Source organism: Engystomops pustulosus, chromosome 2 (genome assembly GCF_040894005.1).
Source record: "Engystomops pustulosus chromosome 2, aEngPut4.maternal, whole genome shotgun sequence".
NCBI lineage: Eukaryota > Metazoa > Chordata > Amphibia > Anura > Leptodactylidae > Engystomops > Engystomops pustulosus.
This window is the reverse complement of record NC_092412.1, coordinates 18,555,121-18,582,230: the sequence shown is the minus strand read 5'-3', so window position 1 is coordinate 18,582,230 and position 27,110 is coordinate 18,555,121. Positions and strand designations below refer to the sequence as shown.

Genomic DNA, 27,110 nt, shown 5'->3' with positions numbered 1-27,110 from the left:
TAGTGATCCCGCTTGTCGTCAACAAAGTGCATTATTATAACTTTATTTAAAAAGAACAAAAAAAAAAAAAAAAGTTAATAAAATGATAAACAGCTATTCACACCTCAGAAGCAGGAACATGCTGCAATATAAAACCAGCGGAGACCCATAAACCCTGCGCACGGAGGAAGGCGCCATCTTGTGGGCTATACCACTTGGTTTAAAGGGGGGTATCCTGCAGTCATCTCACTGAGGCCCGGGGTGGTAGTTACCTTGTGCCCCTGTGAGGTCACTGCTGTGTAATAGATGGGTCAGCCCCCGCTGCGTGCACAAGCCGTAACGCCATCGACGCGACAAAATATGGAGTCCTGTGATGTGAACGACAACAGGCAAATTGTATTCTGGACACCATGAGATTCATTTAAATAATGAAGACACCGTATAGATTTATATATATCATTAATGATCCTGCGGAGCCCGCGATGGACAGGTGAGGGGGCCCCAGAGTCACACTGCGGGGTTAATGAAGAGTTAATGGGGGAGGGGCGAGGAGGAGGAGGAGGGGGAAGTAGTGAAGTATCTGACGGAGGAGACAACATGGAGGAACCGGGAGACTAACAGGAGCAGCCGCCTTCACTGACAGGAGCTTCCTGAGGCTTTTCCAGTTTGATGTCGATCACTGAAGAGGAAAGGGTTAAAGAAAAAACAAAACGTAAATGGAGGGTGAAAACCAGCGGGACATCAATCACCTCCAGATACACAACCAGGAGCTCACCCCAAGTACTACAGTAGTGAGCAGTATTATAGTAGTTATATTCTTGTACATAGGAGGCAGTATTATAGTAGTTATATTCTTGTACATAGGGAGCAGCATTATAGTAGTTATATTCTTGTACATAGGGGGCAGTATTATAGTAGTTATATTCTTGTACATAGGGGGCAGTATTATAGTAGTTATATTCTTGTACATAGGGGGCAGTATTATAGTAGTTATATTCTTGTACATAGGGGGCAGTATTATAGTAGTTATATTCTCGTACATAGGGGGCAGTATTATAGTAGTTATATTCTCGTACATAGGGGGCAGTATTATAGTAGTTATATTCTTGTACATAGGGGGCAGTATTATAGTAGTTATATTCTGGTACATAGAGGGCAGTATTATAGTAGTTATATTCTTGTACATAGGGGGCAGTATTATAGTAGTTATATTCTTGTACATAGGGGGCAGTATTATAGTAGTTATATTACTGTACATAGGGAGCAGTATTATAGTAGTTATATTACTGTACATAGGGGGCAGTATTATAGTAGTTATATTCTTGTACATAGGGGCAGTATTATAGTAGGTATATTCTTGTACATAGGGGGAGGTATTATAGTAGTTATATTCTTGTACATAGGGGGCAGTATTATAGTAGTTATATTCTTGTACATAGGGGGCAGTATTATAGTAGTTATATTCTGGTACATAGAGGGCAGTATTATAGTAGTTATATTCTTGTACATAGGGGGCAGTATTATAGTAGTTATATTACTGTACATAGGGAGCAGTATTATAGTAGTTATATTACTGTACATAGGGGGCAGTATTATAGTAGTTATATTCTTGTACATAGGGGCAGTATTATAGTAGTTATATTCTTGTACATAGGGGGAGGTATTATAGTAGTTATATTCTTGTACATAGGGGGCAGTATTATAGTAGTTATATTCTTGTACATAGGGGGCAGTATTATAGTAGTTATATTCTGGTACATAGAGGGCAGTATTATAGTAGTTATATTCTTGTACATAGGGGGCAGTATTATAGTAGTTATATTCTTGTACATAGGGGGCAGTATTATAGTAGTTATATTCTTGTACATAGAGGGCAGTATTATAGCAGTTATATTCTTGTACATAGGGGACAGTATTATAGTAGTTATATTCTTGTACATAGGGGGCAGTATTATAGTAGTTATATTCATGTACATAGAGGGCAGTATTATAGTAGTTATATTCATGTACATAGAGGGCAGTATTATAGTAGTTATATTCTTGTACATAGGGGGCAGTATTATAGTAGTTATATTCATGTACATAGAGGGCAGTATTATAGTAGTTATATTCTTGTACATAGGGGGCAGTATTATAGTAGTTATATTCATGTACATAGAGGGCAGTATTATAGTAGTTATATTCATGTACATAGAGGGCAGTATTATAGTAGTTATATTCTTGTACATAGGGGGCAGTATTATAGTAGTTATATTCCTGTACATAGAGGGCAGTATTATAGTAGTTATATTCCTGTACATAGGAGGCAGTATTATAGTAGTTATATTCCTGTACATAGGGGGCAGTATTATAGTAGTTATATTCCTGTACATAGGGGGCAGTATTATAGTAGTTATATTCCTGTACATAGAGGGCAGTATTATAGTAGTTATATTCCTGTACATAGGAGGCAGTATTATAGTAGTTATATTCCTGTACATAGGGGGCTGTATTATAGTAGTTATATTCTTGTACATAGGGGGCAGTATTATAGTAGTTATATTCCTGTACATAGGGGGCAGTATTATAGTAGTTATATTCCTGTACATAGGGGGCAGTATTATAGTAGTTATATTCCTGTACATAGGGGGCAGTATTATAGTAGTTATATTCCTGTACATAGGGGGCAGTATTATAGTAGTTATATTCTTGAACATAGGGGGCAGTATTATAGTAGTTATATTCTTGTACATAGGGGGCAGTATTATAGTAGTTATATTCTTGTACATAGGGGGCAGTATTATAGTAGTTATATTCCTGTACATAGGGGGCAGTATTATAGTAGTTATATTCTTGTACATAGGGGGCAGTATTATAGTAGTTATATTCCTGTACATAGGGGGCAGTATTATAGTAGTTATATTCTTGTACATAGGGGGCAGTATTATAGTAGTTATATTCCTGTACATAGGGGGCAGTATTATAGTAGTTATATTCTTGTACATAGGGGGCAGTATTATAGTAGTTATATTCTTGTACATAGGGGGCAGTATTATAGTAGTTATATTCTTGTACATAGGGGGCAGTATTATAGTAGATATATTCTTGTACATAGGGGGCAGTATTATAGTAGTTATATTCTTGTACATAGGGGGCAGTATTATAGTAGTTATATTCTTGTACATAGGGGGCAGTATTATAGTAGTTATATTCTTGTACATAGGGTGCAGTATTATAGTAGTTATATTCTTGTACATAGGTGGCAGTATTATAGTAGTTATATTCTTGTACATAGGGGGCAGTATTATAGTAGTTATATTCTTGTACATAGGGGGCAGTATTATAGTAGTTATATTCTTGTACATAGGGGGCAGTATTATAGTAGTTATAATCTTGTACATAGGGGGCAGTATTATAGTAGTTATATTCTTGTACATAAGGGGCAGTATTATAGTAGTTATATTCTTGTACATAGGGGGCAGTATTATAGTAGTTATATACTTGTACATAGGGGGCAGTATTATAGTAGATGAAGTAAAGGATACTGTCTTCTCTACTCTTGTCCTGTGAGCTTTCCATACCAGGTAGAGCGGCTGCAACGCGTCTGAATAGCTGGAAGACACATGGATATTGATAGGTCAGGATGAGACATGGGGAGGTAACACTTATAGCTTGGATGGATGTATACGATGACTTCTCACCTGTTTTACATTGTATCCGGCTTTCGCGCTGGTCTCGATAAACATTACATTCAGCTCCTTGGCTTTCCTCTCTCCTTCCTCGATGGACACCTGCCTGAAGAGTGATGAAGAGAGATTATCCACAGATCTGGGGCGGAGCCTATTAATGGTGACATCATCACAAGATGGAGGCGGAGCCCTTTACCTTTTGTCAGCGAGGTCGGTTTTATTCCCCACTAGCATAATGATGACATCACTCCCCCGCTCCGTCCTGACATCATCAATCCATTTTGTCGTTTGTTGGAAGGAGTTCACATCTGATGGGAAAACGAAGGGTTAAAAGTCTACACACAAAGCCCAGGTCTGTGACTTCCATCAGGTAGGTAGAGAGTGAAGGACCCCTGAGAGGCGGCGGCATCACACTCCAGAGTGTAACCCCACATCTCCTGACAGCGGGGCAGCTCCTATAATATAGCGGGATCAGGGGTGCGGCCCCCGCAGAGATGAGATGAGTGGGGACACTGGCAAATATTTGAAAATCCTGTAACATCATGTACTGTGACATCACTGCGTGTATTATCCCTGTACTGTGACATCGCTGCGTGTATTATCCCTGTACTGTGACATCGCTGCGTGTATTATCCCTGTACTGTGACATCGCTGTGTGTATTATCCCTGTACTGTGACATCACTGTGTGTATTATCCCTGTACTGTGACATCACTATGTGTATTATCCCTGTACTGTGACATCACTGTGTGTATTATCCCTGTACTGTGACATCACTGTGTGTATTATCCCTGTACTGTGACATCACTGTGTGTATTATCCCTGTACTGTGACATCACTGTGTGTATTATCCCTGTACTGTGACATCACTATGTGTATTATCCCTGTACTGTGACATCACTGTGTGTATTATCCCTGTGCTGTGACATCACTGTGTGTATTATCCCTGTGCTGTGACATCACTGTGTGTATTATCCCTGTGCTGTGACATCACTGTGTGTATTATCCCTGTGCTGTGACATCACTGTGTGTATTATCTCTGTACTGTGACATCACTGTGTGTATTATCCCTGTACTGTGACATCACTGTGTGTATTATCCCTGTGCTGTGACATCACTGTGTGTATTATCCCTGTACTGTGGCATCACTGTGTGTATTACCCCTGTACTGTGACATCACTGTGTGTATTATCCCTGTACTGTGACATCACTGTGTGTATTATCCCTGTGCTGTGACATCACTGTGTGTATTATCTCTGTACTGTGACATCACTGTGTGTATTATCCCTGTACTGTGACATCACTGTGTGTATTATCCCTGTACTGTGACATCACTGTGTGTATTATCTCTGTACTGTGACATCACTGTGTGTATTATCCCTGTACTGTGACATCACTGTGTGTACTATCCATATATAGACAAGCCCTTCTCCTGGGGACTATAGACAAGTGATGGGACAGGACGGCACATGGACACGTGGGGCACAGGACACTTGAGGACGTTGCGTTACAGACAGAACATGCACAACAGAGAAACGTGCAGGACACAACAACGAGACGGCACAGGAAGCAAGCACACGACATGCACGCACCGCGCAGCGCTCTCCGCTTATAACGGACCACGGGGGAGGGAGATACAACTGGTACCCCATGTAAGAGACACCACCAGAACAATACTCTAGGGGGCGCCACCATTACTAAACTACAACATGGTCAATACTTGCAAAACAAGGTATTTCTAGGTCCCTGTGACAGGGAATGGGGGGAGGGGCAGTCAGGGACCTTTTCTTATATTCTAATCACCTTAAAGGGCTTGTCCATCGCTACTGATATACATGTAGTAAGACAACACGTGGAAAGGTGTGGCGCTGCTTTAAGGGGGAAACTTTGGCACTTTCTGGACAATCCCTTTGAAGGGCGGATAGATGGGGTCCATCAGAACCTGCGCCGGTTCCACTATTGTGACCAAACCCAGTACGCATCATGGCTGCGGGGGAACAGACGCCAGGTACTGAGCGTCCAATAAACAGATAGTGCTCACTTTTATGCAAATGAGCATGCAGGTGCCCTGAGGCCACGCCCCTTCTGCACTGGAATGCTAATTTGCATATAATGAGGTGTTTACAAGTGTATAATGTAGGACCCTTTCCCTACAAGGACCTGTGAGTAGTTTATACATGACCAGGGGGCTGATGGATCCCTTTAAGTTTCGGACCCACTGCCTCTGCTGCGTATACAAGGGACTGGGACAAGTGACAAGACACGGCCAGTTTGGGCTGGGGCCAGTACGGTCCATATCAACGTTAGCTGCTAGCTAAAGGGGTTGTCCGGAGGTTGACACATATGGCTTCTTTCTTCCAAAAACAGCGCCACACCTGACCATGGTTCACACCGGTACTACAGCTCAGCTGCACAGAGATGAATGGAGCAGAGTTGCAATACCGACACCAACCATGGTCAGGTGTGGCGCTGTTTCAGGAAGAAACAAACCTCTGGACAACCCCTTTAAGGGGGGATCCCAATCTCCCTATCTGGAAACCAGGTGATGGTATGCCGCCATATAGCGCTAGTACTGGGGGAGAGGGATTTATGACTGGGTCTGCCCACACGTGGGGGGGATGGTCCGTTATAACCGGGTCGGCGCTGCGGTGATGACCACCAGACGACATTATATTAAAGGCAAAGACGTTCTCGTCCACACTCACTTGTGATATCATAAACAACAACAGCCACAGTGGAGTCTCGGATGTAGCTAGGGATCAAACTCCTGAACCGCTCCTGACCTGCTGTGTCCCAGAGCTGCAGCCGGACCTGACAAGTGGGGAGGGGGGCGACCCGGCACAGCAGAGAGAGGGGGGGGGGAGAGAAAACAAACACACGTCATAAGGCGGCCGGCACCAATACCTACTTGTAATATCGTACACTACTACGGCCGCTGCAGAGTCACGGATGTAACTGGGGATCAGGCTGCGGAATCTCTCCTGTCCCGCCGTATCCCAGAGCTGCAATCTGATCTGTGGGATGGAAGACAGTCAGCAAGGAGGGAAACAGTCACCGGGAGAGGGGGCGCTGCACCTGCCCTGCCAAACCCTCCACCAGAGACCAAATAGGAGCAGCAGGACTGTAGACTACAGCTCCGCAGCCCCTCTCTGCTGCGAGTAAAATCTTATATATATATCACAACGGACACAGCAAAGGGGCTGTGGAACAGCAGTGTGAGGACAAGCGCTCGGAGAAGCTACAATCCCAAAATATTATTTCACAGTCCTGCTGCTACTATCATCACAAATTTATGATTACACATCACTCCAGGGACAACGTAAAAAGTTGTTATAGTTTCTCTCTGGGCTTGTCCTCACACTGCTGTGCTCTCTGCATAAAGTGTTAGATACTGTCCCTGGGGAGATTTGTCAACATAACTTTGTTTATGTTGTTAGTAGCAGCAGGACTGTGATATATGGATTTATATTCCAGGATTGCAGCTTCTCCAAGTTCTCTGGGGGCTTGTCCTCACACTGCTGTGCTCTCTGTATTTTATTATTCCATAGCCCCTGCAGGGGTATACACCCAGAAGCCTGCTACAGATTTTACTCACATCTGTTGAGTAGCTTAAAGCCCACCTAGTACAATCCTGGAATAAAAACCCATATATCACAGTTCTGCTGCTACTTACAACATACACAAAAGTACGCTTATACATGTCTCCAGGGGCAATACCTAACACTGGCTGCAGAGAGCACAGCAGTGTCAGGACACACCCTCTGTGCACTTGGAGAAGCTACAATCCTGCAATAGAAATCTTTTTATCACAGTCCTGCTGCTCATCTCTGGATGTAACCTCAAAGACACTATGTGATGAGCTGAAAGTTCAGAGCAGTTGATCCCTTTAATTAGAGATTGATAATACCTGCTGCAGCAAAAGGAACACCTACAGACCCCAAAATGTGCACATCCACCACTAGGAGGTACATAACATTACTGCAGGTCACTTTGGACACACACAAGAGCCATCTGCAGGCAGGGGTCAGGGAGGTCATCACAGCCCCTTAACATTGTACGTCCCTTTAACTGTGAGTACAAGAACAGAAAAGGAGGGACACAAAGCTTTGATAATCCACGAAGACGCCCAGGAGCAGCATGAGTGGGCAGCGCACTTACTGTCCTGTCCTCCAGGTACATGGTCTTTGATAAGAAGTCGATACCAATCGTTGCCTGTCAAGGATAAACACAGAAGGGGTTAAATGACAGATTTTATTAAAAAAAAAAAAAAAAAATTCTACATTATAGACAATACATATAGTGACAGGGAATAGTCTCATCATAAAACCTCCACACGGTATACTGTACCCAAACATCAGCACCCACTGCTTGGCCTACACTCCCTGCACTTGCACTATTAGGAGGTTGTTATGATCAGCCCCTTTAAGGATCTCTTTATATTGAAGCTGCCTCCCACCCCCAGCAGGTTACCTGGTAGGTGTTATCGAAGCTGTCATACATGAACCGTGTGATCAACGAAGTCTTTCCAACTGTAAAGAAGAAAGAATATGGAGACGTTATACGGTAATAATATAGATACATATACAGATACAATTTATTATACCGCTATCATAGATACAGGCTGATACAGGAACACAGGCTCTGCCAGAATTGCAACGGCTGAGATGAAACCCATATTAATATGGAGGAAAGAGGAGAACATAGGGAGCAGTATTATAGTAGTTATATTCCTGTACATAGGGGGCAGTATTATAGTAGTTATATTCCTGTACATAGGGGGCAGTATTATAGTAGTTATATTCTTGTACATAGGGGGCAGTATTATAGCAGTTATATTCCTGTACATAGGGGGCAGTATTATAGTAGTTATATTCCCTGTACATAGGGAGCAGTATTATAGCAGTTATATTCCTGTACATAGGGGGCAGTATCATAGTAGTTATATTCTTGTACATAGGGGGCAGTATTATAGTAGTTATATTCCTGTACATAGGGGGCAGCATTATAGTAGTTATATTCCTGTACATAGGGAGCAGTATTATAGCAGTTATATTCCTGTACATAGGGGGCAGTATTATAGTAGTTATATTCTTGTACATAGGGAGCAGTATTATAGCAGTTATATTCTTGTACATAGGGAGCAGTATTATAGCAGTTATATTCCTGTACATAGGGGGCAGTATTATAGTAGTTATATTCCTGTACATAGGGAGCAGTATTATAGTAGTTATATTCCTGTACATAGGGAGCAGTATTATAGCAGTTATATTCTTGTACATAGGGGCAGTATTATAGTAGTTATATTCTTGTACATAGGGGCAGTATTATAGTAGTTATATTCTTGTACATAGGGGGCAGTATTATAGTAGTTATATTCTTGTACATAGGGGGCAGTATTATAGTAGTTATATTCCTGTACATAGGGGGCAGTATTATAGTAGTTATATTCCTGTACATAGGGGGCAGTATTATAGTAGTTATATTCCTGTACATAGGGGGCAGTATTATAGTAGTTATATTCCTGTACATAGGGGGCAGTATTATAGTAGTTATATTCCTGTACATAGGGGGTAGTATTATAGTAGTTATATTCTTGTACATAGGGGGCAGTATTATAGTAGTTATATTCTTGTACATAGGGGGCAGTATTATAGTAGATATATTCTTGTACATAGGTGGCAGTATTATAGTAGTTATATTCTTGTACATAGGGGGCAGTATTATAGTAGATATATTCCTGTACATAGGGGGCAGTATTATAGTAGATATATTCTTGTACATAGGTGGCAGTATTCTAGTAGTTATATTCCTGTACATAGGGGGCAGTATTATAGTAGTTATATTCTTGTACATAGAGGGCAGTATTATAGCAGTTATATTCTTGTACATAGGGGGCAGTATGATAGTAGTTATATTCTTGTACATAGGGGGCAGTATTATAGTAGTTATATTCTTGTACATAGGGGGCAGTATTATAGTAGTTATATTCTTGTACATAGGGGGCAGTATTATAGTAGTTATATTCCTGTACATAGGGGGCAGTATTATAGTAGTTATATCCTTGTACATAGGGGGCAGTATTATAGTAGTTATATTCCTGTACATAGGGGGCAGTATTATAGTAGTTATATTCTTGTACATAGGGGGCAGTATTATAGTAGTTATATTCTTGTACATAGGGGACAGTATTATAGTAGTTATATTCTTGTACATAGGGGGCAGTATTATAGTAGTTATATTCTTGTACATAGGGAGCAGTATTATAGTAGTTATATTCTTGTACATAGGGGGCAGTATTATAGTAGTTATATTCTTGTACATAGGGGGCAGTATTATAGTAGTTTTATTCTTGTACATAGGGGGCAGTATTATAGTAGTTACATACTTGTACATAGGGGCAGTATTATAGTAGTTATATTCTTGTACATAGGGGGCAGTATTATAGTAGTTATATTCTTGTACATAGGGGGCAGTATTATAGTAGTTATATTCTTGTACATAGGGGACAGTATTATAGTAGTTTTATTCTTGTACATAGGGAGCAGTATTATAGTAGTTATATTCTTGTACATAGGGGGCAGTATTATAGTAGTTATATCCTTGTACATAGGTAGCAGTATTATAGTAGTTATATTCCTGTACATAGGGGGCAGTATTATAGTAGTTATATTCTTGTACATAGGGGGCAGTATTATAGTAGTTATATTCTTGTACATAGGGGGCAGTATTATAGTAGTTATATTCTTGTACATAGGGGGCAGTATTATAGTAGTTATATTCTTGTACATAGGGGGCAGTATTCGTGTTGGCAGTGGGAGCTGGGTGTGATAATAGACCTCACAGGTTTCTTACATGGTATAATTTGGTGCAGTCTCGGGGTAGGTTGCTGATGCGGCCCACTTTGTGTTATCGCTTACTTCAGCTTTTACATTTATTGGCTTGAGTAGAAATCTTCTCTGTACACAATGAGCTCAGTGGTTCCCCCCATCTATCCTACAAGCCCAGTCTGCCCCCGGTCCCCTGGAGGGGTCATACCGTATATACTGACACTGTATACAGCAGATATCAGACCTGCAAAAAGAAAGAATCACATCCTGTAAAAGATGAAGTGACCTGACATCACTCTGTGATGCGCCAGTCACTCGCCTTAGGGGGCACAGCTGGCGCTGCTCAGGATAATGGGGGTCATACTCAGCAAAAGGCCGATAACATTCAATGTAAAGCAGACAGTCTGGTGCACCAGGGGGCAGCGTATACAGGAGACCCCCAGAGTATGATAGGGGTCACGTTTCTTACACATCTCCCGTCACAACTGGCCCCTACACACGGACAGATCTGGTTCGGGTGCAGTACCGCAGACTACCAGCGTGTGGCAGCATACTATAGCACAGACTGAAGCCATAAAGTGGCGAGGGGCGTCTGCTCTACACTGGAAGGAGATCAGTACAATCCCGGACTGGATGCTGGGACCTTCACAGCCGACATTACTGGCGTCCCACCTCATCGCAACAGGTCTGAACACGTCTTTACACGGCAGGTTCTCCACCTAGGATGTAACTACTCTGCTCTAGGAGCTGCGGGATTCTGAAGATCAGAGAGAGATGTCCCATCACCCGGACCAACAATGAGAACTATTAAAAAGGAAACCATCAGCAGGTGTGACCAAGAGACTGCAGCCAGTGTTATGTATTGTCCCTGGAGAGATGTGTAATCAGACCTTTCTGCATATTGTTAGTAGCAGCAGGGCTGTGAAATATGGAGTTATATTCCAGGATTGTACTAGGGTTGAGTCCTCACACTGCTGTGCTCTGTGCTCTCTGCAGCCAGTGTTGGGTAATGTCCCTGGAGAGATGTGTAATCAGACCTTTGTGCATATTGTTAGTAGCAGCAGGACTGTGAAATATGGACTTCTATTCCAGGATTGTACTAGGGTTGTGTCCTCACACTGCTGTGCTGTTCCACAGCCTCTCTCCTCTCCTCTTTCTATCTAGAGCAATGTCCTCCTTAGTCTTGGAGACATTAATATCCTTCATCCCGTTGTCCCTGGGGCTCCGCGTCTTCTGCTTTCCAGGATCTCATCCCGTAGAAGCTTCTATAATAAGAATTATCCGCTAGTGATGAGTCTCCACAGATTAGCGCCTAGGACCCCGCGAGCGGAGAACAGGGGGTGGGGGCAACTTCTAACACTCACAGCTAAGCAGGATCTTAAAGAGATCCTCCGACCCCCATGGTGAAGAAGAAGGTCTGCGGAGAGGGACATGTCCTTAATGGGGTCTCCCAAGAGTAAAGTAAGGCCCCATCCACAGGGAACTTGCTGATCGGTGGGGGTCTGAATCATGGGACCCCCACAGATCACGAGAACGCGGGTACGATTTACCATAGTCTGACCCCTCGTCAATCCCCGGGAGGATCCGAGCAGCCGGACACACATGGTCGGAGTGCTCCATTCATCTTTACGGAGCTCACAGGGATTGGTGAGTGGCAAGGGGTCCGACCCCTCGGGAAATCGGACCCCCATTCTCGTGATCTGTGGGGATCCCATGATTGAGACCCCCACCGATCATCAAGTTAGGCCCTACCCACAGGATAGGACCTAACTTGTTTAGTGGGAAAACCCCTTTAAGAGTAAAGGGTGGTCATCCAAACAATGAGGAGGGGGCTGGTCGAGTAATAGGGCCTTTAAGGATCCTCATGTGACCAGACAATGGCAGCCAGATGGGTCTGATTTATAATGTCATCAGAAGCCCCTCCCATCTTCTCTGTTAGTCCTTCCTGGCAGCCAATCAACACATAAGTCCTAGGGACATATACATGTAATTAAGTCCGGGCCCTGTGGATCCGGGGTAAGAGAAGGATCGGGTCTCGGGGAGCGCAGAACTTCTCGTGTTGCTGCTGTTAATTATTCATCCGCCATTGTCCTATTTAATTACATGTAAATGAGCGTCAGGAAGCCGCAGACACCCACCTAAACTCCCCCCCCCCCCCCCCCCCCCGCAGCTGCCTGCACTAACCCTACTCTGCCACCTTATGGGCCATGCAGGAAAGCTGGGTGACGATTATAAAGTCTGAGGGCTGCAATACTAGAGCACCGTCCCTTTAAGAGAGGCTGCGCTCGTGTGGCCGCCTAATGCTGCAGCAGTAATTGGTTCCTGCGGCCTCAGGGGGCTCCACATACTCACTGCGGCCTGATCCACACATCCATCACTGCCACACGGACCCCGCTATACACAGGAAGTAATTAGGACGTCACCGGAGCGCCCCCTGAGGAGCACTGCAGTATATACACCTCCCCCCCACACCTGAAATACAAATAGCATCAGCCAACAACACCCCCAACCCCAGGATGAAGATCTGATCGAATACGGGAGATAGAAATATACTCATGACAATGTAAACCACCTCATTACCACGTCCTCACACTGCTGTGCTCTGTGCAACGAACTGCAACAATCCAGGAATACAAATCTTATATCACAGTCCTGCTGCTACTAACAATACACACAAAGGTCTGATTACACATCTCTCCAGGATTTATACCAAACTCTGCCTGCAGAGAGTACAGAGCACAGCAGTGTGAGGACACACCCCAAGTGCAAATCCTGGAATACGAATCCATATATCACAGTCCTGCAGCTACTAACCACATACAAAAAGGTCTGATTACACAGCTCTTCAGGACCTATTACTGTGCAGAGAGCACAGCAGTGTGGGAACTCCCGTCAGAACAATCCTGGCATATTAATCCTAATTTCACAGTCCTGCTGCTACTCAGTCCTGGTCTGATCATACATCTCTTCTCTGCAGCGACAACACCCGAGACTGGCTGCAGGAAGCAAAGAGGAAAGCAGTGTGAGGACTTGACCCCAGGACCAGTAACTAACACATTTCCCCAGGACTTATACCTAACTCTGCTTGCAGAGAGTACAAAGCACAGCAGTGTGAGGACACATCCCCAGCACAAATCCTAGAATAAAACTGCATATTTCACAGTCCTGCTGCTACTCCCAAACACACACACACACTAAGGTATAATTCATTACACAACTCTCCAAGACCTGTAACTAACACTGGTTGCAGAGAGTACAAAGCACAGCAGTGTGAGGACACGACCCCAGCACAATTCTGGAATATAAATCCATATTTCACAGTCCTGCTGCTACTCACACATACTAAGGTATAATTAATTACACAACTTTCCAGGATCCGTAACGAACACTGGATGCAGAGTTTACAAAGCACAGCAGTGTGAGGATACATCAACTACTAACTAACAACATACACAAAGGTCTGAATACACAGCTTACCAGGGACAATACCTAACACTGTCTGCAGAGAGAACAGGGCACAGCAGTGTGAGGATACATCAACTACTAACTAACAACATACACAAAGGTCTGAATACACAGCTTACCAGAGACAATACCTAACACTGTCTGCAGAGAGAACAGGGCACAGCAGTGTGAGGATACATCAACTACTAACTAACAACATACACAAAGGTCTGAATACACAGCTTACCAGAGACAATACCTAACACTGTCTGCAGAGAGAACAGGGCACAGCAGTGTGAGGATACATCAACTACTAACTAACAACATACACAAAGGACTGAATACACATCTTACCAGGGACAATACCTAACACTGTCTGCAGAGAGAACAGGGCACAGCAGTGTGAGGACATATTAATTGAACTGAAAAAGTGAAATTTGAACTTCTTGAGTATTACATTGCAACGAGCTCCCAGCTGTGATAAGTATTAGGTTGCTTGGACCTGATACACAGACACGAGGAGAGCAGCGAGAGCAGACGGGCGGCTCTGCCCACAGCTGTCACAACACGTATCACCCGCCTCGCTGCACCCCCAGACAAACACGTCTGTCCAGTACAGAAAGCCGCAAGGAACAATCCCGGCCGTGAGATAATGGGACCCCACAATGACGGCTTTATATACCGCCAGCCCCTCCCCCGCTCTGCTGGGCGTGTCAGTCCTCACTGCACTGGGATTCTATTCACGATATAGGGCCAAGGATAATCCATCTTTACATCCATTACTGCTCCCAACCTAAATACAGCTCGGCTCAATGCAGGTCACATGACAGGAAGTCCATGGCAAGTTACTAAGGGATACCAGCACTATGGACCTAAAGACAGTCCCATACAAAGGTATGGAGCCGAGTCTAAAAGGAACCGGTCACCAGATTTCAAACCAGTAAACTAGAAGCCCCCTACGCAAACCATGACTCTTCTCGGGCAAACCATGACTCTTCTCGGGCAAACCATGACTCTTCTCGGGCAAACCATGACTCTTCTCGGGCAAACCATGACTCTTCTCGGGCAAACCATGACTCTTCTCGGGCAAACCATGACTCTTCTCGGGCAAACCATGACTCTTCTCTTCCTGTTGTCACGTGACTTTTGACAACATTCTATTATAGGAAAACAGTTGAGATTTCACATAATAGAGGGAATTGAGGGAATCTACTGATTGTTGGCATAATGGGGTAAAAACTGCTGACCGGTTCCCATTAAGCGACTACACAACGCTCCAATCCATCCCGGACACTTCCAGAGACTTGTATCCCCCCCCCCCTTATCCTTCCTTTATGAACCCCTCACATGCCGCCTTGTCAGTACATTAGGGGGTTGATTAATGGACTTGCTCGGACCACTGAGCGCAAATATATCAGAGGGGCCAACATCAGATTTATGGATCGGATCATCGGCTCCTGCCAAGAAGTTCAATTTCCTGCCGGTCCTGTCATCCCGTGAGTCATGGAGTCGGTGTAATGGTTATACTGGGAGCCACTAATGCACCAGCGCTGGGAGGAGCCGGCCTCTTCCTCCGGGGTTCCTGGAAGTATCAGGGCAGGACCAGAGGATCACATCACATGGGACGTCCCTGCTATTGTCCCTAAAGGACTATATCCTTTATAAGACATGGTGCAATTGTAACAAACCCTCAGCTGTAAGACGGATTTGGTGCTCACTAGAGAAGAGGATGGTAAGCGGTAGACAAAATTTCTTATGTAGAACAACAACAAGAGATATAACTCTTCCAGTCTAACAGACAGGATACAATTGTAACAAACCTGCAGCTGTAAGAAGTATTGCGCGGCAGGTAAAAGGGCCAATCTGAAAACAGTTTTCCTGACAAAATGATACAGAACCGATAGAGTCAACAGCGTTCAACTCGCTTGACTATATACAACTGTAACAAACCCTCAGCTGTAAGAAGGACTAAGTCCAAACTCATTGCAAAGACCTTGAAAATGATGAAGAATTGGAATACAAAGTATTATAGAGGATTGCACCCACTAGGGGGCGCTCCTGCAACACCAGCTGGATGGGAATCCTAACTATGCAGAGAGGCACTCAGCTTTCCAGCAGCCCTGAATGTCAGCAATACAGCAGCAGGATCCGGGCAGAGCTAGGTTATCGCAGCAAATACATTGTGACAGAACGTGGGGTGAGCGGAGCTCGTGTTGGTGCTTTGTATCAGATTCCTGCTGCTCACATTTCTGCAGGAGAACAACAGCTGAACAGTATTCACACAGGGAGACACACAATCCAATACTGGACAACAAGGAGGAGTGTCTGATCACAGAGACCCCAGCGAGCCGGGGGCAGCACAGCACAGGGGGGCAAAATACCAAGCAACTGGACATGACACCTGGATAACTATAGTGAGTGCAGCTCTGGGGTATAATACAGGATGTAACTCAGGATCAGTACAGGATAAGTAATGTCATGTATGTACACAGTGACTGCACCAGCAGCAGAATAGTGAGTGCAGCTCTGGGGTATAATACAGGATGTAACTCAGGATCAGTACAGGATAAGTAATGTCATGTATGTACACAGTGACTGCACCAGCAGCAGAATAGTGAGTGCAGCTCTGGGGTATAATACAGGATGTAACTCAGGATCAGTACAGGATAAGTAATGTCATGTATGTACACAGTGACTGCACCAGCAGCAGAATAGTGAGTGCTGCTCTGGGGTATAATACAGGATGTAACTCAGGATCAGTACAGGATAAGTAATGTCATGTATGTACACAGTGACTGCAGCTCTGGGTATAATACAGGATGTAACTCAGGATCAGTACAGGATAAGTAATGTCATGTATGTACACAGTGACTGCACCAGCAGCAGAATAGTGAGTGCAGCTCTGGGGTATAATACAGGATGTAACTCAGGATCAGTACAGGATAAGTAATGTCATGTATGTACACAGTGACTGCACCAGCAGCAGAATAGTGAGTGCAGCTCTGGGATATAATACAGGATGTAACTCAGGATCAGTACAGGATAAGTAATGTCATGTATGTACACAGTGACTGCACCATCAGCAGAATAGTGAGTGCAGCTCTGGAGTATAATAAAGGATGTAACTCAGGATCAGTACAGGATAAGTAATGTCATGTATGTACACAGTGACTGCACCATCAGCAGAATAGTGAGTGCAGCTCTGGAGTATAATAAAGGATGTAACTCAGGGTCAGTACAGGATAAGTAATGTCATGTATGTACACAGTGACTGCACCAGCAGCAGAATAGTTAGTGCAGCTCTGGAGTATAATACAGGATGTAACTCAGGATCAGTACAGGATAAGTAATGTCATGTATGTACACAGTGACTGCACCAGCAGCAGAATAGTGAGTGCAGCTCTGGGATATAATACAGGATGTAACTCAGGATCAGTACAGGATAAGTAATGTCATGTATGTACACAGTGACTGCACCAGTGCAGAATAGTGAGTGCAGCTCTGGAGTATAATACAGGATGTAACTCAGGATCAGTACAGGATAAGTAATGTCATGTATGTACACAGCGACTGCACCAGCAGCAGAATAGTGAGTGTAGCTCTGGAGTATAATACAGGATGTAACTCAGGATCAGTACAGGATAAGTAATGTCATGTATGTACACAGTGACTGCACCAGCAGCAGAATAGTGAGTGCAGCTCTGGAGTATAATGCAGGATGTAACTCAGGATCAGTACAGGATAAGTAATGTCATGTATGTACACAGTGACTGCACCAGCAGCAGAATAGTGAGTGCAGCTCTGGAGTATAATACAGGATGTAACTCAGGATCAGTACAGGATAAGTAATGTCATGTATGTACACAGTGACTGCACCAGCAGCAGAATAGTGAGTGCAGCTCTGGAGTATAATACAGGATGTAACTCAGGATCAGTACAGGATAAGTAATGTCATGTATGTACACAGTGACTGCACCAGCAGCAGAATAGTGAGTGCAGCTCTGGAGTATAATGCAGGATGTAACTCAGGATCAGGCGCACACATCACAGTCCGGCAATAGAAAATCTGATCAGTGACCAATATTTGTCTTCCATCACAGACATGAAACAATCTGCATACAATGCGCTGTACACAGGTGACATTTCCCCCTCGGTGCAGTATGTGGGGGTCTTCCTGGTACATGGGGGGCAGTGACAGGTCACACGCAGCTGATTATTGCAGTGATATTGATGGATGGTGGGGGGAGTGCTGCGCTGCAGTCTCGTTGTGTCTGTGAGGCTGCAGGAGGTGACATGAGGCAGCGGCTCGTACACAAGTGACAGATGTGTGTCCTCACTGCCGGGTAATGACCGGCTGACGTCACACATTGCACAACACCAGACAGAGGGACCCGGGCTGCAGCGCATCGCACCCAGTCACCGGTACAGGGGGGCTGCAGCGCATCGCACCCAGTCACCGGTACAGGGGGGCTGCAGCGCATCGCACCCAGTCACCGGTACAGGGGGGCTGCAGCGCATCGCACCCAGTCACCGGTACAGGGGGGCTGCAGCGCATCGCACCCAGTCACCGGTACAGGGGGGCTGCAGCGCATCGCACCCAGTCACCGGTACAGGGGGGCTGCAGCGCATTGCACCCAGTCACCGGTACAGGGGCTGCAGCACATCGCACCCAGTCACTGGTACAGGGGCTGCAGCACATCGCACCCAGTCACTGGTACAGAGGCTGCAGCACATCGCACCCAGTCACTGGTACAGAGGCTGCATCCGGTACTGCAATACCAAGAGCCACCCAATTATATTCATCTACAGGTCATGTCCATCATCACACCCAAGTACAGCACAGTGCACAGCAGAGGGGGGCCGGGGGTACAAGGGGTCCCTGACAGGTGATGGGGGAGGGTAGCGGCAGAGTCGGGAGGGGGCAACAGGTGAGGGCACAGGAGAGTCATCTGGGGGGGGGGGGGTAACAGGTGAGGGCACAGGAGAGTCATCTGGGGGGGGGGGTAACAGGTGAGGGCTCAGGAGAGTCATCTGGGGGGGGTAACAGGTGAGGGCACAGGAGAGTCATCTAGGGGGGGTAACAGGTGAGGGATCAGGAGATTCATTTGGGGGGTAACAGGTGAAGGCTCAGGAGTCATCTGGGGGGGGTAACAGGTGAGGGCACAGGAGAGTCATCTGGGGGGGGTAACAGGTGAGGGCACAGGAGAGTCATCTGGGGGGGTAACAGGTGAGGGCACAGGAGAGTCATCTGGGGGGTAACAGGTGAGGGCACAGGAGAGTCATCTGGGGGGTAACAGGTGAGGGCACAGGAGAGTCATCTGGGGGGGGGTAACAGGGGAGGGCACAGGAGAGTCATCTGGGGGGGGTAACAGGGGAGGGCACAGGAGAGTCATCTGGGGGGGTAACAGGTGAGGGCACAGGAGAGTCATCTGGGGGGGTAACAGGTGAGGGCACAGGAGAGTCATCTGGGGGGGTAACAGGGGAGGGCACAGGAGAGTCATCTGGGGGGGGTAACAGGGGAGGGCACAGGAGAGTCATCTGGGGGAGGGGTAACAGGTGAGGGCACAGGAGAGTCATCTGGGGGGGTAACAGGTGAGGGCACAGGAAAGTCATCTGGGGGGGTAACAGGTGAGGGCACAGGAGAGTCATCTGGGGGGGGGTAACAGGTGAGGGCTCAGGAGAGTCATCTGGGGGGGGGTAACAGGTGAGGGCTCAGGAGAGTCATCTGGGGGGGTAACAGGTGAGGGCACAGGAGAGTCATCTGGGGGGGGGGGTAACAGGTGAGGGCTCAGGAGAGTCATCTGGGGGGGTAACAGGTGAGGGCACAGGAGAGTCATCTGGGGGGGGGGTAACAGGTGAGGGCTCAGGAGAGTCATCTGGGGGGGGTAACAGGTGAGGGCTCAGGAGAGTCATCTGGGGGGGTAACAGGTGAGGGCACAGGAGAGTCATCTGGGGGGGGGGGTAACAGGTGAGGGCACAGGAGAGTGGGGGGGGGGAATAGGAGTGAAAAAGAGGAGACAGGAGGCAGCAGGGACTGGTGGGTAAAATGAGGGGTGAAAACAGGAGGAATGTGATTATTTTGGGTTGTAGGACATGCTTCATGGGAAACAGAAAGACAGAATTATTAGAGAGGAGTCAAAAAAATTCATTAGATTCTTCATTAGAGGAGGAGGAGCCTGTGTTTTGTTGATGACAGTAAGATATCAGCAGGAGCAGTACAGGGGACAGGAAACCAGGAGGAGGCAAAGGGGGCACACAAGGGGCAACAGGAGATGGTGCGCTAGGGGGGTGCACTAGGGGTGACAGGACGAGGCGCAGGGCGGTGCGCTAGGGGCGACAGGACGAGGCGCGGGGGGGCGCTAGGACGACGCGCAGGGGGGGGGGGGCGCTAGGGGCGACAGGACGAGGCGCAGGGGGGGGCGCTAGGGGCGACAGGACGAGGCGCAGGGGGGGGCGCTAGGGGCGACAGGACGAGGCGCAGGGGGTGCACTACGGGTGACAAGAGGCGGCTGTGTTGTGTTTTGGGGTGACAGGAGGAGGTGCACTAGGGGTGACAGGAGGAGGCACAGGGGGGTGCGCTAGGGGCGACAGGACGAGGCGCAGGGGGGGGGGCGCTAGGGGCGACAGGACGAGGCGCAGGGGGGGGGCGCTAGGGGCGACAGGACGAGGCGCAGGGGGGGGCGCTAGGGGCGACAGGACGAGGCGCAGGGGGGGGGCGCTAGGGCGACAGGACGAGGCGCAGGGGGGGGGCGCTAGGGGCGACAGGACGAGGCGCAGGGGGGGGGGGGCGCTAGGGGCGACAGGACGAGGCGCAGGGGGGGCGCTAGGGGCGACAGGACGAGGCGCAGGAGGGTGCGCTAGGGGTGACAGGACGAGGCGCAGCGGGGTGCGCTAGGGGTGACAGGACGAGGCGCAGGGGGGTGCGCTAGGGGTGACAGGACGAGGCGCAGGGGGGTGCGCTAGGGGTGACAGGACGAGGCGCAGGGGGGTGCGCTAGGGGTGACAGGACGAGGCGCAGGGGGGTGCGCTAGGGGTGACAGGACGAGGCGCAGGGGGGGGCGCTAGGGGCGACAGGACGAGGCGCAGGGGGGGGCGCTAGGGGCGACAGGACGAGGCGCAGGAGGGTGCGCTAGGGGTGACAGGACGAGGCGCAGGGGGGTGCGCTAGGGGTGACAGGACGAGGCGCAGGGGGGTGCGCTAGGGGTGACAGGACGAGGCGCAGGGGGGGGCGCTAGGGGTGACAGGACGAGGCGCAGGGGGGGGCGCTAGGGGTGACAGGACGAGGCGCAGGGGGTGCACTACGGGTGACAAGAGGCGGCTGTGTTGTGTTTTGGGGTGACAGGAGGAGGTGCACTAGGGGTGACAGGAGGAGGCGCAGGGGGGTGCGCTAGGGGTGACAGGACGAGGCGCAGGGGGGTGCGCTAGGGGTGACAGGACGAGGCGCAGGGGGGTGCGCTAGGGGTGACAGGACGAGGAGCAGGGGGGTGCGCTAGGGGTGACAAGAGGCGGCTGTGTTGTGTTTTGGGGTGACAGGAGGAGGTGCACTAGGGGTGACAGGAGGAGGTGCACTAGGGGTGACAGGAGGAGGCAGTGTCCTGTTTTGGGGTGACTGGTGACGCCTGTGGTCCAGTAATGGAGGGTATGGCTGAGGACTCACCGCTTTGCTCTCCCAGGAAGACCAGCTTGAATTTCCTCAGAGGGTTCCCGAAGTCTCCTCCCGAGGACATGTTGGCGGCGGGTGCGGGCGCTGCAGGATCCGGTGCTGCCGGGGGGAGGGGGCGGCCTGGGGAGCGGGGACGTCGCTGCCGAGAGAAGAGCCGCTTCCCGTGACCTCTCACACACACCTGATAGCAGAGCCCCGCCCCTACAGACAACGCACATCCCAACCCTGCAGCACTCCACTGCCAGGCCCTGTCTCCATGGCAACAGAACACAGCATCCAATCAGGGCGACGGAAGGCCTGCCAATCACATCGGAGTGGGCACGGCTTAGCGTCCGGCTCGAGCCGCCATTGCAGGTGTGGCAGCTGAATGTCCCCGGTCACACATCACATCAGCGCTGACATGTCTTGTGAAGATGTAGTGATAGAAATATGAATAAAATGTTAAAAACTAAGTATCAAATCTAAGATATTTACAACATGTTGGTTTATAAAGAAATATTCACTATCTTTGCGATTGCCCATATCCAAAATCTATGGTTATGTTCACTTGCAGCAGAAATGCCGCAGAGATTTCACATGATATTACAATACAAATAAAATGGAGGAGAATTTTAGCCAATGGAAGTGATTGCGTTGATCACAATTGCGCACTGTAGATAGGAAGAGCTGAGGTCATAGCCGGAGGTCATGGAAACACATTCAGGGTGATGGGGGGTCTCAGACCCATCACATCTGTGTGTCCATAGAATCACATACGATGAGTAACACGTACATGCTGTTTTGCATTGTTTAAATACAAGATATCAGCGCTGAGCACCGCCCACAGGGTTTGCTTTGTATTTCTAAAGGCAGGGCAAATGCCACGTGTGAACACAGCCTTAGGGTGTGCTAACGTGCATTAATTTAAAGGAAACCTACCACTTAGAATGGTCGGTGTAAGCAGTAAATACTGAGCACCAGCTCAGGATGAGCTGGTGCCGGTACTTACTTTCGTTAGTGTTATAAACCGCGGTAAACTCTAGAGCAGAACAGGCTTCGGCGCTGCGTGCGCATAGTCGCGCGCAGCGCCGAAGCCTCTTCTGCTCTATAGTTTAAAAAGTGTTAAAACCGCGATACCGCAGTTTATAACACTAACGAAAGTAAGTACCGGCACCAGCTCACCCTGAGCTGGTGCTCGGTATTTTCTGCTTACACCGACCATTCTAAGGGCGCTGTCCCACGTTGCGTTCGCAAACGCAGACGCATTCAAAACCGCGCCCACCGGGGCGGTCCGCGGTCCGATCGCATCGGCGTTTCTATGGAAACGCCTGCGATCGGGTACGAGCCGCCGGGTTTTGCGTTCCCGATCGCAGGCGTTTCCATAGAAACGCCGATGCGATCGGACCGCGGACCGCCCCGGTGGGCGCGGTTTTGAATGCGTCTGCGAACGCAACGTGGGACAGCGCCCTAAATGGTAGGTTTCATTTAATGCAAAACACCGGTGGCTCGTTCCCAATCGCAGGCGTTTCCATAGAAACGCCGATGCGATCGGGCCGCCCCGGTGGGTGCGGCTTTGTCTGCGTTTGCAAGCAGCCTCCCCCACCCCTACTGGCCACACATTAGTTTTTGAAAAGTCTCGGACAACCCTTGTCTGACAATAAATGTGAATAGTATTTGTGACGCTGGGGAAGTCACTTGACCTTTATGGACTGACCCTGAAATGACAGTGGACCGCAGCCCTATTGATGGACAAAGCGTCTCCCACTGCTGGTGGACTGGGTGCCATTAGGCCGCGGTCACACGTACCGCTAGGCGTCCGTTCATAACGCGATGATAGAGCACAGGGGGAGGTCCTCGGCCCCAACGCACATGTGTTTACAGGGAAACGAATGCGATTGATAAGCCGATCGCATGCATTTCCCTGGAAACGCATGTGCGTTGGGGCCGAGGACCTCCCCCTGTGCGCTAGCGTCGCGTTATGAACAGACGCCTAGCGGATCGTGTGTAGTGGGCTTCACATGTCCTGACACAGGGTCAGTGGTCATGTATGTGACACATATGACCCCAGCATAGGTTACACACCAGCCATGAGACCAACAACCATCTATAGTCACCTCCAGACACTGACATGGGGCTGCACCTATAGGAATAGCCCCAAAAGTGACAAACACTACTAAAGACTCCCTATAGAAGGGAACAGTAGGGGTTGTAGTAGATGAATCACACTAAAGTCTTATCATATAGTTCGGATTATTGGAGCCTCTGTGGATTTTGTAGATTCTCCATAATATCAGGAGATATCTCTAGGGGGTGCTCTGTGTCCCCTTCTTTTCATCCTGGTTGGGGGTCTCCTTATGGGGGTATGACGTGTATCTCTGCGAGCCATTGTAGGGGGCTGCGGTGACAAGTGATTGATGGTTTCTATTGGTTTTGTATCAGTACATGAGTGATGACGGAATGCAGAACACGGATGATGTCATACAGTGACATCACAGACAGACAGTCTATTAGTCTGGACTGGGACCCCACCAATCACTTGTCACCGCTGCCCCCTGCGTTCTTCAGGCTCATCAATACAATGGCTCGCAGAGATAGACGTCGTACCCCCAGGAGGAGACCCATAACCAGAAGGAGGAGAAGGGGACACAGAGCGCCCCCTAGAGGTAACTTCATTTAGCTGCATATTATAGCCTTAGGGTTCATTCACATGGCCGTCTGCGGGGATGTACATGCGGACGCAGGTACGTCCCCATAGACGGCAATATCGGCGCGGCGCAGATACCGTGCCACACATGTGTGGCACCGATCCGGGCCGCACACCGCAAAAAGATAGAGCATGCTCCATCTTTTGGCATGTGTGCGGCCGTGCGCCGCTATTCTCTATGGAGGGAGGAGGGGTCATCTCCTCCTCTCCAGCACACGGCGGGCATACCGCGTGTGAATGGACCCTAAGATCAAAGATCATCTGCAAGATCCATGGAGGCTACAATAACCTGAACTGTATGAGTATACTGTAGTGTGATTCATCTACTACAACCCCCACCGTTCCCTTCTATAGGGATCATATAGAAGTAGTTGTCACTTTTGGGGCTATTCCTATAGGTGCTGTCATTTGTCAGTGTCTAGAGGTGACCAAAGATGGTTGTTGGTCTCATGGCTGGTGTGTAACCTACGCCAGGGTCATATGTGTCACATAGATGACCCCTGACCCATATTAAGCCCACTACTCCCCACATTGCATAGTCACTTTTACATAGGACTGCTCTAAACCTTCTATAGGGTAATATACTGGTAAATGAAAAACCCATCTCTGCTACATCTATCATATGACCTTCTCTTATTGTTTGCAGTGAGACGCCAGCGTTTTTATTATTATTACCGAGTATTGGGATAAACTTTCTGAACCTGCAACCACTGGCCACAAGTCAGGACCTGAGCCAGCCAATGAGGAGCCGGACATGATGGATTCCTGATCTTTACATGGGACTTCTGGTGGTGGATGAGCAGCGGCAGTAATAAATAGCAGCAAAGCATTCACTGTGTGTAGTCATTGGATTATATGGGGAAGCCTTAGGGAAGACACTAAAGTAATGGTGACCCCGCAAACCTACACAGGTGGAAATGACATAGGGAGTCTCAATTTTCATCAGTTAGTACATGCTGGTACCTCTGTCATTGGATTGTGACATCCATACTCCCGGCTGCAATGGCAATATAGTCCCCCAAATGAGGTCACTTGGGGGCGACAATCTGTCCCAAGATGGCAGCGCCCACACAACACTGGCTCTTGAATGGTTGACACCTGGCATCAGTGCCACCAGTCCCTTATGTCACAGAAGAGTAAGGGGTGCAGGCTCTAAAATTACCCACAACCCCAATACCCTTCCTAATTACTGTTAAGGGACAACTTGAAGGTGTATGTGCTCAGAACAGGGGACAAATAAACAGACAGGCAGGCTCAGGTATAGGTTTGGAGTTCTGGAATCAGGGTTCCAAATCAGGCAGGATTCAGACTAAGGCTGGTGCCACACGTAGCGCTTTGTCTGCGCTTGCAAACGCAGACAAAGTCGCGCCCATCATCGCATCGTCGATGATTTTCTGGCTAATGCTACCCTAAAAAAACATGATGTAGTAGCTTAACAACATACATATAGCAACAACATATAGCTTGACAACATACTAGTAGTGGTTTATTAGGCCAATTTTTGATGAAAGGTTCCCTTTAAGTGTTGAATTAAAGAGGACCTGTCACCTCTAAAAACTGCACTTAGGTGCTGCTTACTAAAGTAAGTAAGCTATCGGAGGTTTCCGATAACACTATCAGTGTAAGGCCGCGGTCACATGTACCGCTAGGCGTCCGTTGATAACGCGACGCTAGCGCACAGGTGGAGGTCCTCGACCCGAACGCACATGCGTTTCCAGAGAAACGCATGCGATCGGCTTAACAATCGCATGCGTTTCCCAGGAAACGCATGTGCGTTCAGGCCGAGGACCTCCCCCTGTGCGCTAGCGTCGCGTTATGAACGGACGCCTAGCGGTACGTGTGACCGCGGCCTCACACTGCAGCGTCTGTTGTAGCACTAGGAGCTGCTTACTAGTAAGCAGCTCCTAGTGCAGTTTTTAGAAGTGACAGGTCCTCTTTAGGTCAAAAACTTTTACCACATTCCAAATTCCAAACTTCTCCCCTTTGTGAGGTGCAACCTATGGGTAAAAGATTTTGGAAAATGATGACATACAGTGCGTACAGAAAGCATTCAGACACCTTTAAATTCTTCACTCTTTGTTTCATCACAGCCAGTTGGTACGTTCAAAAAAGTTAGGGTTATTTTGTTAATTAGGTAGATTTAAAGGGTGTGGCCTATACACATTTGGGGCGTGGCCATGAGATGAAATGCTAAACCTTCCTCACCTCTTCCTAAAAATCCAGTTTCTCAGTCTGCACTGAATACATGCGCTGCACAACATGCATAGTGTCTTTCCTTATACATCAGGACCTGATATGAAACATATAATCCTGTGCCCAGAAATGCTAAATCTACAGTAAAAAACAAGCAAACACGAAGCGTAGAACTCCAAAAACGCAGGATGCCTCAAGCAACATGGCGAAAGAACTCGTCCGGGCTCCTCTGGTGACGTCAGACCGAGGCGCTAATAGGTGGATTCGCAGGACGCCCGCAATTGGTTATTTGGCTCTTCTTCTCGGATAGCAGGGTAGGGCGTGGTCCCTTGTTGTGGAAGGCGGGGTTAGCGAGCTAGTTAGGTTGCAGCGAGCAGTGCGGACGCCACGTTACTTGCTGTCACTTCCGGGTGATGTCATCGGAGATCTTTGCTCCATAAACTGCCTTCATCAGCAGTGGGCGGGGCCCGGACTAGGGCGGGGTCGGGTCATGTGATATTTGGGTTTATGTGGAATGTCGGTGCCTTGTTCTCTGCTGGTCATTGTGTCTGGTACCTCCAAGTCACCTTTTCACCATTTTGCCGCCCGTAAAAATTTAACCTCTTCCTGTCAATGCCCTTTTTTTCATTTTTGGGTTTACTTTGTTGTATGAAG

General features: G+C 47.9%; 1 protein-coding gene and 1 long non-coding RNA gene across 3 annotated transcripts; one reads left to right on the top strand and one right to left on the bottom strand.

The window, feature by feature from the left end:
• Window positions 1-355: 355 nt before the first annotated feature.
• RAB6A (RAB6A, member RAS oncogene family) lies at window positions 356-21,824 on the bottom strand. 2 transcript variants are annotated; one of them, XM_072133858.1, is made up of 8 exons: window positions 21,575-21,824; window positions 8,117-8,175; window positions 7,805-7,858; window positions 6,352-6,457; window positions 3,844-3,955; window positions 3,660-3,753; window positions 3,504-3,570; window positions 356-658 (listed from the first exon to the last, which is right to left on the bottom strand). In XM_072133858.1, the coding sequence occupies exons 1-8, from the start codon at window positions 21,642-21,644 to the stop codon at window positions 594-596; spliced, it is 627 nt and encodes a 208-aa protein (XP_071989959.1). In that variant the 5' UTR covers window positions 21,645-21,824; the 3' UTR covers window positions 356-593. The 2 variants fall into 2 exon arrangements, with proteins under 2 accessions (XP_071989959.1, XP_071989958.1); XM_072133857.1 differs by lacking the exon at window positions 6,352-6,457 and adding an exon at window positions 6,555-6,660 and having other exon boundaries at window positions 21,575-21,821.
• Window positions 21,825-24,015: 2,191 nt separating this feature from the next.
• Window positions 24,016-25,092, top strand: LOC140116431 (uncharacterized). The gene is made up of 2 exons (XR_011852747.1): window positions 24,016-24,222; window positions 24,910-25,092. It is a non-coding gene; the product is annotated as an uncharacterized lncRNA (long non-coding RNA).
• Window positions 25,093-27,110: the final 2,018 nt, after the last annotated feature.